Source organism: Dendrobates tinctorius, unplaced genomic scaffold (assembly GCF_039654945.1).
Source record: "Dendrobates tinctorius isolate UK_male_01 unplaced genomic scaffold, ASM3965494v1 ptg000013l, whole genome shotgun sequence".
Lineage (NCBI taxonomy): Eukaryota > Metazoa > Chordata > Amphibia > Anura > Dendrobatidae > Dendrobates > Dendrobates tinctorius.
In genome coordinates, this window is record NW_027361681.1 from 5,362,693 (window position 1) to 5,380,532 (window position 17,840).

A 17,840-nucleotide genomic window follows, 5' to 3' on the forward strand; every position below is an offset into this window, starting at 1 on the left:
ACACACAGAAATACATACCCACTTTAACCTGCTATTAATGACATTATTAATGGCTGTCTGAGAAATGTTCTACTTAACTACTTAGTTCCCTCCAAAATGACTTAAAATTGACCTGAGATATAAGAGAATAGCCTCCACCAATGGATGAAAAAGCAGCGGCACCCTGTTGCATCAGCCACGATAGGTGTTGGTGCTGTCAATAGTGAGTATGGCATCTAGATGGTTAACAGAGTGTGAAGGCTCCATTTTTTACCCAATCGGCACACTGAGATCATGATTGTGTGGTCCTGATGATTGCGATGGCAAGTCGCAGCCAATAACGGCCTTAGAGTCTGCCGGCTACAGGGGCCTGTTCAGAAGTTATACAATAGTAGAAAGGAATATACGGATAATTTTGCTGCACTGCTGGTCAAGATGGGGATAATGTGTCACACAAAACTGTCTCAATAGCACTGGGATATGTTGAAACATTCCAGAGTTATTGCCACGTAAAGTGACACAGATTTGAAAAATTTGTTCTGATCAGTAAGTGATTAATGCTCTTGGGCACACAAAGCATCAATTTCCTCTGCTGGCAGCTCCCTTTGCAATTTCTAACCAATAATGTCCCAGATTTGCTTAATGGGAGACTGATCCAAAGATGTTGCAGGCCATGGTAGCAGGTTTAGGCCATGCTGGCTTCTCACACCATGAGAAATATGTGGCCTGTTGATATGTTGAAAAACTGCTCATGGGACACTTTCAATACTGATGTAAAATTGCAAACTTTAATAATACAAAGACTGCACAAACAATTTCCAAAGAAAGTGTATTAAAAACATAAGAGTAAGACCAGAGTGACGTTCCCTTGTGAAGGCCTTGTGAAGGAGTTGTTCATGTGGTCTCCAGACCAATCACCACCTATTATTGCATCCAAGACAACACCAGGACACATAGCAGAAAAGGACAGACCTTAGCTCCAGCCTCCAATTCCTTCTTTTCCTGCACCATGATAGCCTTTAAAAGTGGTGGTCTGAGGTCAATGTAACATCTGTAGCTGGATGTCTGGCTTATACCACAATTTTGTACAAGAGTCTTCTGATGGTTTGTGTATATACTGTCTGTGTGACCACTCAAGATATGTATGTGATGTCTAATTTCTCTACTACAAGTACAGAATGGATTACTATATGCAATTCTTGACATCTGAGGACACTACATGGGCAATGTCTGAAGAAGCCTTCACCAAGAAATGTCTCACTGGTCCTAATCGCGAGATTGTGGTGTAGGGTGGCATAGTGTTCAGTATCTGGACCCCTTTAGTCTTCATTCTAAGTACATTAACAGCTTGATGATACCTTGATTTAGTGTTGAACCAGAAGTATGGTCATTTCTCCAAAGTGTCCCAGGAACCGTTTTTCAACACAACAGCCAACATGTTGCTTGCACTACTGTGTGAAACGTGCGAGGCATAAACGTGTTACCATGGCCTGCAGGATCTCTGGAATTGTCTCTCATCAAGCACATCAGGGACGTCATTGGTTGGTAAATTCAAATGGTGCTGCCAGCAGTGGATCTTGATGATTTACGTGCACTCAGTGCTGGCAGAACATTTCTCAGAAAACCATTAATAATCACATTAAGAGCATGCCATGACATGTAAGTCTGTGTATTTATGCAATGCTAAATAAATTAATATATTTTGAAAATATAGTTTTAATTTATCTATTGATTGTGTTATTTTTATAATTACACAACTTTTCTCCCTTGGTGTTGCAGATTCAATGCTGAGGAGTCTATATAAAATACACAAATAAACATGTAAAAGCATGTATGCACGCATATACACAAACAGTACATAAGATACATACATTCAAATGCATATTCAAATTAAGTGCACATTTATACGTTAAAAAAGCATATGTAAAATATTACACCTATACACATGCATATTTATAATGCACACACAAAAACACATTATACATTCATATACAAATTACAGAGGTACAGTGGGGAAAAAAGTATTTAGTCAGCCACCAATTGTGCAAGCTCTCCCACTTAAAAAGATGAGAGGCCTGTAATTGACATCATAGGTAGACCACAACTATGAGAGTCAAAATGAGAGAACAAATCCAGAAAATCACCTTGTCTGATTTGGTAAGATTTATTTTGCAAATTATGGTGGAAAATAAGTATTTGGTCATTAACAAAAGTTCATCTCAATATTTTCTTATATATCCTTTGTTGGCAATGGCAGAGGTAAAACGTTTTCTGTAAGTCTTCACAAGGTTGGCACACACTGTTGGTGGTATGTTGGCCAATTCCTCCATGCAGATCTCCTCTAGAGCAGTGATATTTTGGACCTGTCACTGGGCAACACAGACTTTCAAATCCCTCCAAAGATTTTCTATGGCGTTGAGATTCGGAGACTAGCTAGGCCACCCCAGGACCTTCATATGCTTCTTACAAAGCCACTCCTTTGTAGCCCTGGCGGTGTGCTTGGGATCATTATCATGCTGAAAGACCCATCCATGTTTCATCTTCAATGCCCTTGCTGAAGGAAGGAGGTTTGCACTCAAAATATCACGATACATGGCTCCATTCATTCTTTCATGTACACGGATCAGTTGTGCTGGTCCCTTTGCAGAGAAACAGCCCCAAAGCATGATGTTGCCACCCCCATTCTTCACAGTAGGTATGTTGTTCTTTGGATGCAACTCAGCATTCTGTCTCCTCCAAACACGACGAGTTTTGTTTCTACCAAGCAGTTCTACTTTGGCTTCATCAGACCATATGACATTCTCCCACTACTCTTCTGGATAATCCAAATGCTCTCTAACAAACTTCAAACGAGCCCGGACATGTACTGGCTTAAGCAGGGGGACACGTCTGGCACTGCAGGATCTGAGTCCCTGAAAGCGTAGTCTGTTACTGATGGTAGCCTTTGTTACGGTGGTCCCAGCAATATGCAGGTCATTCACTAGGTCCCCCATTGTGGTTCTGGGATTTTTGCTCACTGTTCTTGTGATCATTTTGACCCAACAGGGTGAGATTTTGCGTGGAGCCCCAGATATAGGGAGATTATGAGTGGTCTTGTATGCCTTCCATTTTCTTATTATTGCTCCCACAGTTGATTTCATCACTCCAAGCTGCTTGCCTATTGCATACTCAGTCTTTCCAGCCTTGTGCAGGGCTACAATTTTGTTTCTGGTGCCCTTCGACAGCTCTTTGGTCTTTACCATAGTGGAGTTTGGAGTGTGATTGTTTGAGGTTGTGGACAGGTGTTTTTTATACTGATAACAAGTTTATACAGGTTCCATTACTACAGGTAATGAGTGGAGGACAGAGAAGCCTCTTGAAGAAGTTACAGGTCTGTGAGAGCCAGAAATCTTGCATGTTTTTAGGTGACCAAATACTTATTTTCTACCATAATTTGAAAAATAAATATTGCCAAATCAGAAAGGTGATTTTCAGGATTTGTTTTCTCATTTTGACTCTCATAGTTGTGGTCGACCTATGATATCAATCAAAGGCCTCTCTTATCTTTTTAAGTGGGAGAACTTGCACAATTGGTGGATGACTAAATACTTTTTTCCCCACTGTATACATAGCATCAATAAAATTCACACATACACATTATACATAGTGAAGGGGTTCCATGTCTCTGGTAGACATTAGGGCCTTAGGTAGTGTTCACACAGTCAATGCAGCTTTGGTCCAAACGTGCAGGTTTATTGCCTTCCACAGATTGCTAAGCACCAAAACAATCTCATAAACATAAATCCCTAGGTTTGTCCAGGCGCTAACTAAACAGAACAGACTTATACACGGCTGAGGTACTCCAGCTCAGTTGAACAAAATAGCTATTGTCCATATATGAGGTACCCTGCAACGGCCCATGCAGACTCTTCTCAAAGAGGGATAATGTCATGTCTCTCTCTTTAGCTCCAAGACACATCCGGTATGGTCAGATTCCCTGAACTGATTGCCAAGGTGAACAGCTAGCCTGGTTATATGCAGCGCTAGCAAGGTGATCTAATCAGAACCCGTAGTGCTAGGATTTAACCCTAGCCAACTTGGCTTTGCTACATACCCCCATCCTGCACAAAGCCAGGGGCTGGCATTATCAGCTAACACAGAGCCTACAGGGCTTAAAAACTGACCCGAATGTAAGGCTCATGCTTGATGACTTGAGGGTGACCTTGTAACTCCAAGAACAGAAGCATGATAATCAAGACAGCTAATTGATATATCAAACTGGCATAGATGTATCAAAGGTTAAACTGACAGTACTAGGAGATAAAAAAAAGTGCAATTCAACAAAAGTCAATTGCTTGTGCAAGGTTATCTTAACCTTCTTAAATGAGATAACTTTCTGTGTCAAGTTATCAAGGTAGTGCATTGTTATTATGATTTGCTGATAAGGAGCCATCATATTCCTCTGGGCTTTACATGCATTATTATTGCTATCTCCATTGGTGCTCCCCTATCACTATGTTTTTAGTGTGTGAGAAAATCGGAGAACCCGGAGGAAACCCACGCAAACACGGGGAGAATATACACACTCCTTGCAGATGTTGTCCTTGGTAGGATTTGAACCCAGGATTCCAGCGCTGCAAAACAACAGTGCTAACCACTGAGCAACGGTACAGTGCCAACCACTGAGCCAGAGTACAGTGCCAACCACTGAGCCACGGTACAGTGCTAACCACTGAGACACAGTACAGTGCCAACCACTGAGCCACAGTACAGTGCCAACCACCGAGCCACAGTACAGTGCTAACCACTGAGCCACAGTACAGTGCTAACCACTGAGACACAGTACAGTGCCAACCACTGAGCCACAATACAGTGCCAACCACCGAGCCACAGTACAGTGCCAACCACTGAGCCACAGTACAGTGCCAACCACCGAGCCACAGTACAGAGCCAACCACTGAGCCACAGTACAGTGCTAACCACTGAGCCACAGTACAGTGCCAACCACTGAGCCACGGTACAGTGCCATCCACTGAGCCACAGTACAGTGCTAACCACTGAGCCACAGTACAGTGCCAACCACCGAGCCACAGTACAGTGCCAACCACTGAGCCACAGTACAGTGCTAACCACTGAGCCACAGTACAGTGCCAACCACCGAGCCACAGTACAGAGCCAACCACTGAGCCACAGTACAGTGCCAACCACTGAGCCACAGTACAGTGCTAACCACTGAGACACAGTACAGTGCCAACCACTGAGCCACAATACAGTGCCAACCACCGAGCCACAGTACAGTGCCAACCACTGAGCCACAGTACAGTGCCAACCACCGAGCCACAGTACAGAGCCAACCACTGAGCCACAGTACAGTGCTAACCACTGAGCCACAGTACAGAGCCAACCACTGAGCCACGGTACAGTGCCAACCACTGAGCCACAGTACAGTGCTAACCACTGAGCCACAGTACAGTGCCAACCACCGAGCCACAGTACAGTGCCAACCACTGAGCCACAGTACAGTGCTAACCACTGAGCCACAGTACAGTGCCAACCACCGAGCCACAGTACAGAGCCAACCACTGAGCCACAGTACAGTGCCAACCACTGAGCCACAGTACAGTGCCAACCACTGAGCCACAGTACAGTGCTAACCACTGAGACACAGTACAGTGCCAACCACTGAGCTACCGTACTGTCCATTGTAATCAAAAATAACCTTTGCTACATCTGGAAGTGCATCAAAAGCTGCTTCAACTTCATGGTGATAATGGCTGAAAGACTATGGCTTTTTGTACCATTTATGTAAAAGATAATACTCACTTTAAATACTACTTTTAATTGAGCTAATTCCTGAACAAGGATTAGCACACTATGATGAATGAATTGAAAGGAATAAGTATGTAGCACAGTAGTAGGATAGTTTCCAGCTTCTATAAAGGGGCTCTATGTCTTTAATGTCGGGCATCCGTGAAAGCGTATTAATACTAAGTGGTTACCGTGAAGGCTGAGTTGTTATTGATGACTGATTTCATTTTCACACAATCTTTAAAAGGAAGACAATGATTCCAAACAAGATCCAGATTCACCCGGGGTAGGTGGAGGATCACTGGGGGACAGGATGGAGCAAGGAAAGAAGATGTTGGCTTTTGTGCCAAGTCGTGAAAGTGGTAAATAATTTTAAGTGGCGTAACATATGGATGCTGGAACACATAAAACTGGACAGAAAAAAAAATATTTTTTAATAAAAAGTGACAGAATCCCTTTAGCAGGTGCAGGTTATTAATAAATTTGGCACATTTTAACTCCTTGCTGACATATATTTACGTCATCTGTCAGGTCTCCTTCTATGATGCAAGCACAGAAATTGAGCTTGCATAATTGCTGGCAGATAATGTTTGTGATACACAGCCAGGATATGCTGCTGTTAATCATTTAGTCATTTACATGCTGCTGTCAATCTTCAATCTCTGGCAGGGGCATTTAGAGCTTGCAGCCTCGGGGGGGGGGGGGGTACAACATTCATCACAATTACTGGGCGCTGATGGATGGCTATGATAGTCTGCTGCAAACCCCTGTGCCCGTCATGACAAGTGATTTGCTGAAACCAATCCTGTGGTGATGCTTGAAAGAAGACCATGATTTTTACTATTTAATGTAAGACTTTAGTATTTCAGTATGTAGCATTAGTGATCAGTTAATAGTAAGCCCAAGTCACTTAAGGCTACTAAAGAAATACACATATATATATATATATATATATATATATACACATACAGCAGGAGAAATAATTATTGAATACATCACAAATTTTCTAAGTAAATATATTTCTAAAGGTGCTATCACATGAAATTCTCACCAGATGTTGGTAACAACACATCCAATCCACACAGGCAAAGAAATAAAACCATAGATGTCCAAAAATTAAGTTATGTGTAATAATGAGAACTGACACAGGGAAAAAGTATTGAACATTTGAAGAAAAAAAAGGTGTAAAAAGGGGAAGTCAAGACACCAGCTGAAATCTATCAGTAATTAGAAGGCAATGCTGCCACTAAGTAAAAAATAATATAAAAAATAATATCAACTGCTTCAGTTGATGGCTTAGAAAAAGTTGTCTGATTACCAAGGTGACACACAATAAACATGTCATGATAGGTAAAACCAGTGAGTCGTCTCAAGACCTTCACAACCTTATTGTTGCAAAACATACTGATGGCTAGGTTACAGAAGAATTTGTAAACTACTGAAGGTTCAAGTGAGCACTGTTGGGGCGATAATACAGAATTGGAAAGAACATAATTTCACCATAAACTAGTCAAGACCAGGTGCTCCAGCAGGATTTCAGACAGAGGAGTAAAAAGAATTATCAGAAGCATTGTCCAAGAGCTAAGGACCATCTGTGGAGAGATGCTGAAATACCTGAAATCATCAGGTACAATTGTTTCAAAGAAAACAATAAGTAATGCAGTCAACCTCCATGGCCCGTATGCACACTCATCACGCTAGAAAATAAAGCTGCTGGAATGTCACAGCCAATCAGCGGATCTGAATCCATTTAGAACATGTATGGAAGGAACTAAAGCTCAGAGTCCATAGAAGAGCCCATGGGATCTTCAGGATGTGGAAAGTGTTTGTGCGGAAGAATGGGCCATAATCACACCTGAGCAATGCATGTGACTAGTTTCTCCATACAGGAGGAGTCTTGAAGCTGTCATCACCAACAAAAGCTTTTGTTCAAAGTATTAAATAAACTTCAGTAAGCGTGTTCAATTTTTTTTCCCTGTGTCATTTCTCATTATTACACATAATTTAATTTATGGGCATCTATTGTTTGATTTCTTTGCCTGTGTGGATTGGATGGGTTGTTACCGACATCTGGTGATAATTTTATGTCAGTAGCATCTTTCAAAATATATTAGAAAATTGGAAACACATTAAATACTTATTTTACCAGCTGTAAATTATCACTAACAGAGAAGATTATATATATGTGTATATATATATATATACACTCACTGGCCACTTTATTAGGTACACCATGCTAGTAACGGGTTGGACCCCCTTTTGCCTTCAGAACTGCCTCAATTCTTCGTGGCAGAGATTCAACAAGGTGCTGGAAGCATTCCTCAGAGATTTTGGACCATATTGACATGATGGCATCACACAGTTGGCGCAGATTTGTCGGCTGCACATCCCTGATGCGAATCTCCCGTTCCACCACATCCCAAAGATGCTCTATTGGATTGAGATCTGGTGACTGAGGAGGCCATTTGAGTACAGTGAACTCATTGTCATGTTCAAGAAACCAATCTGAGATGATTCGAGCTTTATGACATGGCGCATTATCCTGCTGAAAGTAGCCATCAGATGCCTGTTCTTAGCTGAGAGGAGTGGTACCCAGTGTGGTCTTCTGCTGCTGTAGCCCATCTGCCTCAAAGTTCGACGCACTGTGCGTTCAGAGATGCTCTTCTGCCTACCTTGGTTGTAACGGGTGGCAATTTGAGTCACTGTTGCCTTTCTATCAGCTCGAACCAGTATGCCCATTCTCCTCTGACCTCTGGCATCAACAAGGCATTTCCGGCCACAGAACTGCCGCTCACTGGATTTTTTTTCTTTTTCGGACCATTCTCTGTAAACCCTAGAGATGGTTGTGCGTGAAAATCCCAGTAGATCAGCAGTTTCTGAAATACTCAGACCAGCCCTTCTGGCACCAACAATCATGCCACGTTCAAAGGCACTCAAATCACCTTTCTTCCCCATACTGATGCTCGGTTTGAACTGCAGGAGATTGTCTTGACCATGTCTACATGCCTAAATGCACTGAGTTGCCGCCATGTGATTGGCTGATTAGAAATTAAGTCTTAACACACAGTTGGACAGGTGTACCTAATAAAGTGGCCAGTGAGTGTATATATATATATACACTCACTGGCCACTTTATTAGGTACACCTGTCCAACTGTGTGTTAAGACTTAATTTCTAATCAGCCAATCACATGGCGGCAACTCAGTGCATTTAGGCATGTAGACATGGTCAAGACAATCTCCTGCAGTTCAAACCGAGCATCAGTATGGGGAAGAAAGGTGATTTGAGTGCCTTTGAACGTGGCATGATTGTTGGTGCCAGAAGGGCTGGTCTGAGAATTTCAGAAACTGCTGATCTACTGGGATTTTCACGCACAACCATCTCTAGGGTTTACAGAGAATGGTCCGAAAAAGAAAAAAAATCCAGTGAGCGGCAGTTCTGTGGCCGGAAATGCCATGTTGATGCCAGAGGTCAGAGGAGAATGGGCAGACTGGTTCAAGCTGATAGAAAGGCAACAGTGACTCAAATTGCCACCCGTTACAACCAAGGTAGGCAGAAGAGCATCTCTGAACGCACAGTGCGTCGAACTTTGAGGCAGATGGGCTACAGCAGCAGAAGACCACACTGGGTACCACTCCTCTCAGCTAAGAACAGGAAACTGAGGCTACAATTTGCACAAGCTCATCGAAATTGGACAGTAGAAGATTGGAAAAACGTTGCCTGGTCTGATGAGTCTCGATTTCTGCTGCGACATTCGGATGGTAGGGTCAGAATTTGGCGTAAACAACATGAAAGCATGGATCCATCCTGCCTTGTATCAACGGTTCAGGCTGGTGGTGGTGGTGTCATGGTGTGGGGAATTTTTTCTGGGCACTCTTTGGGCCCCTTGGTACCAATTGAGCATCGTTGCAACGCCACAGCCTACCTGAGTATTGTTGCTGACCATGTCCATCCCTTTATGACCACAATGTACCCAACATCTGATGGCTACTTTCAGCAGGATAATGCGCCATGTCATAAAGCTCGAATCATCTCAGATTGGTTTCTTGAACATGACAATGAGTTTACTGTACTCAAATGGCCTCCTCAGTCACCAGATCTCAATCCAATAGAGCATCTTTGGGATGTGGTGGAACGGGAGATTCGCATCAGGGATGTGCAGCCGACAAATCTGCGCCAACTGTGTGATGCCATCATGTCAATATGGTCCAAAATCTCTGAGGAATGCTTCCAGCACCTTGTTGAATCTCTGCCATGAAGAATTGAGGCAGTTCTAAAGGCAAAAGGGGGTCCAACCCCTTACTAGCATGGTGTACCTAATAAAGTGGCCAGTGAGTGTATATATATATACACACACACACACACACTGTATTTTTCGGGCTATAAGACACTTTTTTCCCCCAAAATTTGGGGGTAAAACGGGGGTGCGTCTTATAGCCGGAATGTACTTAGTATGGTGGCAGCAGGAGTCGGGCGATTCTTCCGGTGGTGCGGCAGTTTCGGTGGTGCTCGGTTCTGCGGGGGGCTCCGGCGACATGGTGCGGCAGTCTCGGCGGTGCACGGTGCTGCGGGGGGCTCCGGCGACATTATGTGAAAGCCCAAAGCCCCCGCAGTTCTACTGCCTCGATGCTGTAGCCTCTGGGAAAATGGCCACCGGAGGCTGCGCATGTGCAGATTGAGATCTTTTTGCCAGGATCTCAATCTGCGCCTGGGGAATCAATCTGCCCTCCGGGAAAATGGCCGCCAGAGGCAGAGCATGCGTAGATTGAGATCTCGGCTCCGAGATCTCATTGCCGAAACCTCAATCTGTGCATGCGTCACCTCTGGCGGCCATTTTCCCGGAGGCCACAGCATAAAGACAATAGAACTGCCGGGGCTTCAGGCTTTCACATAATGTCGCCGGAGCCCCCACAGCATCAAGTACCGCCGAAACTGCCGCACCATGTCACCGGAGTCCCCTGCAACACCGAACACTGCCAACACTGCTGCACTAGCCGCAGGCTGGGATGGGAGTGACATCATCGCCTTGCAATGTCGGATCACCGGAAGAATCGCCCAACTCCTGTTGACACCAGAGCTGCTGATCATCCCTGGGTAAAAAGATGAATTCAGGACTGTAAGACGAACCCCCATTTGACGCATTAATTTTTTTCCCCCATTTTCCTTCTGAAAATTTGGGGTGCATCCTATGGTCCGGTGCGTCTAATAGTCCGAAAAATACGTTTTTATTTAGTTTAAATCTAGAAAAAAAAATAAAAAGTATAATAATTCAAATTATCCCTCAATAAAATTAATAAAGAAAACATAAACAAAACAAAACGAGGATATGTGGTATCACTACAACCGTAAAAATCTGATGTGTCAAAATAATTAATCTAATTAGTAAATGTAATAAAGAGAAAAAATGCAAACATCAGAAACGCATTTTTTACTCAGAAAAACGCAATAAGAAGTTATCAAAATGTCATATCTACCCCAAACTTATATAAATAGAAATGCCATCTTACCACAAAAAAAGCCTTTACACAGCTCTATAGATAGAAAATTTAAAATGCTACAGGTCTTGGAAAATGGTGACATGCAAACTTTTTAGTTACGAATTTTAACATTTTTGTTTTACCACTTAAAAAAAACACAGAAAAAACAAAAACACAAAACTATACAAGTTTGGTTATTTATACAGTACAATGTTACAGAACTGTGTTCTTTTGCACAATTTTGCCGCATTTGGAATTGTAAAAAAGGCAAGAATGAGAGGGAAAAAAGTGAAATAAGGAAAGAACAAGGGGGTTAACGCTGATTTCCCACTTTACTGCTGCATGACATGTTTTGCTGTAATTGCAACAAAAGCGGCAGTGCATTGGCAGCCTAAAACTTTTCCAAGCCACCCATTTTTCTAGATTTGTTAATAAACCAGTTTTGTTTCATTATTCATTATTATTATTCAAATTCATTATTTGCGTTTATTTGTTGTCACTTTTCTTTCTTTGTTGCAGGCGTTTCATTGACGTTTTTGTGTCAAATTCATCAAAATGGAGCATGCAAGTTCAGAAATTTGACACAAAGTAAAAATTGATTTTTTTCTTTGCCAGCAACCATTTTTGCAACTTTGTAACGCAAAATGCATAAGTCGCAAATGATGAATCTGGTGAAAACATCTGGAAACCCTAAGCCCACGGCAGTTAACTAGAAATAAACAGGCGACAATAAATAGAATTGACTTAAAAGAGGCCTCAAATGAAAAGATGAAATAAGTGCATCAAAAAAAGCGCAAAAACTCACCAAAAAAACCAGGCGCAACTGCAATAATGTATTGGGTCATAGTGTGTAAATGCATAATAGATTCGGCACACCAAATGTACCATATATATATATACTTGAGAATAAGCCGACCCGAGTATAAGCCGAGGCACCTACTTTTGCCACGGAAAACTGGGTAAGCTTATTGACTCGAGTATAAGCCGGGCATGCATTGTCCCCTCATCCCTGTTCTGGTATGCATGGCTCCCCCGTACCTGTCATTGTATGCATGGCTCCCCCATTCCTGTCAATGTATTCATGCCTCCCCGTCCCTGTCCTGGTATGCATGCCTCCCCGTCCCTGTCCTGGTATGCATGCCTCCCCGTCCCTGTCATTTTATGCATGTCTCCCCGTCCCTGTCCTGGTATGCATGCCTCCCCGTCCCTGTCATTTTATGCATGTCTCCCAGTCCCTGTCATTGTATGCATGCCTTCCCGTCCCTGTCACTGTATGCATGCCTCCCCGTCCCTGTCATTGTATGCATGCCTCCCCATCCCTGGTTCCTATTGAAAAAAAAAAAACAAACAACACAGGTAGGTGAGTAGGATGTTTGTTTGCTTTTTTTTCAATAGGAAACAGGGATGGGGAGGCATGCATGCAATGACAGGGACGGGGGAGGCATGTATACAATGACAGGGACAGGGAGCCATGCATACAATGACAGTGACGGGAAGGCATGCATACAATGACAGGGACGGGAAGGCATGCATACAATGACAGGGACTGGGAGACATGCATAAAATGACAGGGACGGGGAGGCATGCATACCAGGACAGGGACGGGGAGGCATGCATACCAGGACAGGAACGGGGGAGCCATGCATACAATGACAGGTACGGGGGAGTCATGCATACCAGAACAGGGATGAGGGGACAATGCATGCCCGGCTTATACTCGAGTCAATAAGCTTACCCAGATTTCCGTGGCAAAAGTAGGTGCCTCGGCTTATACTCGGGTCGGCTTATTCTCAAGTATATATATATATGGTACATGTGGTGTGCCGCATCTATTATGCATTTACACACTATGACCCAATACATTATTGCAGTTGCGCCTGTTTTTTTTGGTGAGTTTTTGCGCCTTTTTTGTTGCACTTATTTCATCTTTTCATTTCAGGCCTCTTTTAAGTCAATTCTATTTATTGTCGCCTGTTTATTTCTAGCTAACTGCCGTGGCCTTAGGGTTTCCAGATGTTTTCACCAGATTCATCATTTGCGACTTATGCATTTTGCGTTAGAAAGTTGCAAAAACTTTGCAACCTGGCACTGCAGCTCTTCCTGCTGAGCGATCACGTGGCCCCACTCATTAAGTTAATGAATATGCGCTCCACCCCTGTGGAAGTGGAGAACAATGCATATTCATTACCTTAATGAGCGGGGCCACGTGATCGCTCGGCAGGAAGAGCTGCTGGCGCCGGTGGATGGAACGAGATGCAGTGCCAGCACCTAGGGTGCGCAGGTAGGTGAGTATGCTGTGTGCTGGAAGTCGGCGGCTGCGGCTTGCACTGTGCGCTATTACAGCAGCGGCACAGGCTTTAGCCACAGCTGCTGGCTCCTGCTTCTGTGACCCGCCGCTCCCCCTCCCCAGATAGCTTTCTGGAACAATGACTCGTGTATAAGCCGAGGGGGGGGGGCATTTTCAGCACAAAAAATGTGCTGAAAAACTCGGCTTATACACGAGTATATATGGTATGCTACCTTTGTTGGCATAATGTGAGATAGAATTCCACCTAGTTTGCATAGTCCATCTGCCCCATCACGTTTTGGTCTGCATGACACGTAAAGTGGTGCAACTGGCGAATATTAACACAGTTTCAACTTAAAACGCGCCAATCTTCTCACGGTGGCTCATCATGGTGGATGAAAAATTGAGTGAGTCTTTAAAAACACTGGTCTAACTTTAGATCCCCTATTGGTTGCCTTAATTTACACTAATAGTTTGCTGCAAAATTTTGACACAATTTTGACATACAGCATCACCTGTGAAGAGTAGACCCTTTCCCTCTAACCCTGAATCAATAGCAGTTGTCAAAACACAAAATAAATGTGGGGCAAAGCATGTAGGTAGATTTTAGTGTGAATTACTCCCATACTGTAAATCCCCGGCAGTAAATTGGAATGCTACAATGCAGATAAGCTGTGTACTTACTCGTTGAACACCAGATCTGGAGCAAAGTAAAGCATTCTAGAGTTGACATTTTTAAAGGACCTCCATCCCATGGCAAAAATCATAAGGCCCATCCAGGAGTACTGTATGACTGTCATTTGGTCACTTACATGTAGGTTACGGAAACCTAAAATATGCAAAGAAAACAAAAGTAATATCTTGTTACTAATCACAAGTGAACTTCATTCCGAGGGAACAAAGTATTTTGTCCTTACAGTTACAGCCTGGGCTTAGATGGAGACCAATCTGTGCCTGCTTTGAAAAGCCTTCATTTATATACTTTTGCCAGAAACAAGACACATACCACTCATCAGATGGAACTATACATGCTGTGCTACCTCAAGCTACATTCTACCAATAGTTGCAAGCGATCACTAGCTTGTACTGAAGGTCTGAGTTGAATTGCTAGCGTTCATACGTCCGTGCTCTCAGTAGGAGCGTGAAGAACGTCCTATTTGCCTAGATGATGTCATAGAATTGTATATATAACATTTGGCTTATACTGTTTAATGCTTGTATGTGAGACTTCCTGCAATACAGATGTGGTGGATGCAATAAGGGACAAATGCCCCACGTGTCCTACAGAAGCCCAAAGAGGAATTTCACTTTGTACAAACATTAATTAAGCCCAGGCTGGCACAGGGCAGTTTATTGAGCATCCTTTTAAAGGGATTATCAGTAGCATCAACCCTGCTAAGCCTTCTATATGGGATCCAATGTCTTTATTCCAGAGAAATCCATGTTTTTCTTAATATGTAAATGAGCTGTTCAGGGCTATGGGCCAGACAATGATCTGTATGAGAATCCAGAGATTGTCTTTAATAAATGGAAGCGTTACTAGTGTGATGGCCATTCTCTGCTCTCCTGATCTCAATGCAGAGCGGTTTGCAATTATAACTGACACATCTAGAGGTTCCTCTCAGCTTCAGCGTCACATCACTGGCAGACAGTGTTATATTTTTACAATTCAGCAGAGCTGTGAGAGCTACAGCAGATGTGTTTGTAAGAAGACAAAGTTCAGTTCTGCTGTTGTGTGTTAGTTACATATCTCACACCGGTAACTCCCTCTTATATTTATAAAAATCTCTGGAGGCGGAGTCTCATATAGATCAGTGTCCGGCCCATAGTTTGGAACAGCTCATTTACACATAAGAAAAACGTGGATTTCTCTGGAATAAAACATCGGATCGCAGATATCAAGGTATCATTTTATTCAGCTTCCTATGACCCCATTGATCCCACTGACAGATTCCCTTTAAACAAAACACGAGAAGTCCTTACTTTATAGGACATTCACATGCTGCATTTGAACATCACATGCAGTTCTAAAGTGAGATTGTGTTATTCTACTGGGTGCATGGTTTTTTTTTACATGTGAAACACATTCATCCTATTGATTTCACCTAGCAAAAATATGCATCCAATTAGCGGTAAAGCAGTGTGCGGTTTTCAATTGTGGTTTTTAGATGTGGCTCTTAACTGCATATCAACTTTCAAATGACCCTATCCTCCATTCTTCAATTAGAATCCACTTCCGGCTTTTACATAAAAATGACCAATCGCCATAACTTTTAGTCCCGACAGACACCTTTACCGCAGCAGCACTACAGCGGCAGTCAATTGGAGAAGTAAGTAATACCGTCTCTTCGCACTAGCAAAGCTTTAAAAGTTAAGGGAATCCACTTTACCTTTAGTAAATGTTATCCGTCTTTTGCAAACCAATGAAATTGATAAAATATTTTACAATACTGCTACTATTATAGCTCTCCATGAAGTGATGCCCAGAACAGGCTACATAATGAGTAAGAGTATCACTTTTGGGATACAATCATTTCCCTTTTCACCATTTCTATCAATGATCTTTGTATACACAAATAATAGTACATTGTGTTTCTCTGCTCACTCACGTACTGCTCTTCTGAAATTATATTATCTTTGGAAGTAAAATACAAGTTTCTGTTTAATAAATTTACAATACAGTTTACGGTATTTACACATTTACAAGTTTCTGCAAAGACGTCACACATAAAACTAAGACCGTGATCATTATTCATGCAAACTATTTTGTATTACAATCGTTATTTCTTACTTTTATAAAGATGTCTCTGCATTAATAAAGTAGGCAAATTCTACTAAGTCTTTTGGAGCATACAGTCATGGCCAATGGTTTCAGGACTAAACACAAGTTTTGCTTTCACATAGTTTGCTGCTTCAGTTTTTAAAATGGCGATTTGCATTAACTATTATGATCAGATGAATTGCAAAAATATACAAAGTCATTCCTGGCCATGACAATTAACCTAATTATAAATCCCTCATTTTCACTGAATTTCAGAGGCATGCCACAAAATGACGTGGTTATATAATCTTTTCACTAAAGTGTTATGACTAGCTCAGGAAAAAAGTGTTAACATGGATAATGCAAGTGATATGATTCTGTCATACTAATTGATTTTGTAAGAGTTGATTGCTTACTTTAAAACGGGGGTCATAGAATCATAGAATCGTAGAGTTGGAAGGGACCTCCTGGGCCATCTGGTCCAACCCCCTGCTCAAAGCAGGATTCGCTAAATCATCCCAGTCAGATGTCTGTCCAGCCTCTGTTTGAAGACTTCCATTGAAGGAGAACTCACCACTTCTCGTCGCAGCTTGTTCCACTCATTGATCACTCTAACTTTCAAAAAGTTTTTTCTAATATCTAATCTCTGTCTCCTCCCATTCAGTTTCATCCCATTGCTTCTAGACTTTTCTTGTGCAAATGAGAATAATGTTGATCCTTCTACAATGTGACAGCCCTTTAGATATTTGTAGACAGCTATTAAGTCTCCTCTCAGTCTTCTCTTTTGCAAGCTAAACATTCCCAAATCCTGCAACCTTTCCTCATAAGACAGGGTTTGCAGACCGGTCACCATTCTGGTCGCTCTTTTCTGAACTTGTCCAGTTTGTTGATGTCTTTTTTAAAATGTGGTGCCCAAAACTGGACACAATATTCCAGATGAGGTCTGACCAAAGAGGAGTAGAGGGAAATAATGACTTCACGTGATCTAGACTGTATGCTTCTGTTAATACATCCTAGAATTGCATTTGCCTTTTTTGCTGCTGCATCACACTGTTGATTCATATTCAGTCTGTGATCTATTAGTATACCCAAGTCTTTTTCACATGTGCTGTTGCTTAGCCCTATTCCTCCCATTCTGTATATGCTTTTTTCATTTTTATTGCCCAGATGTAGTACTTTGCATTTTTCCGTTAAAAACCATTCTGTTAGTTGCTGCCCACTTCATCAGCAAATTTAATCAGTTTACCCTCAATTCCTTCATCTAAATCGTTGATAAAGATGTTGAACAATACAGGGCCCAGGACAGAGCCCTGTGGTACCCCACTTGAGACATTCTTCCAACTGGATGTGCAGCCATTTACGACCACTCTTTGGGTCCGATCACTAAGCCAGTTATAAATCCACCTAACAGTTGCCTTGTCTATTCCATACTTAGCCATTTTTTCAATAAGGATTGTATGAGATACTTTGTCAAATGCTTTGCTGAAGTCAAGATATACTATATCTACAGCATTTCCTTGATCCACCCAATCAGTGATTCCATCATAGA

The 17,840-nt window shown here is 42.4% G+C and overlaps 1 protein-coding gene across 1 annotated transcript in view; it reads right to left on the reverse strand.

Annotated features, from left to right (window-relative positions):
* AR (androgen receptor) overlaps positions 1–17,840 on the reverse strand; it is a 540,464-nt gene that overhangs the window by 62,935 nt on the left and 459,689 nt on the right. The window contains exon 5 of the mRNA XM_073558342.1: positions 14,215–14,359. Within this exon, the coding sequence (XP_073414443.1) occupies positions 14,215–14,359 (145 nt within the window). The remainder of the gene's footprint in view (positions 1–14,214; positions 14,360–17,840) is intronic.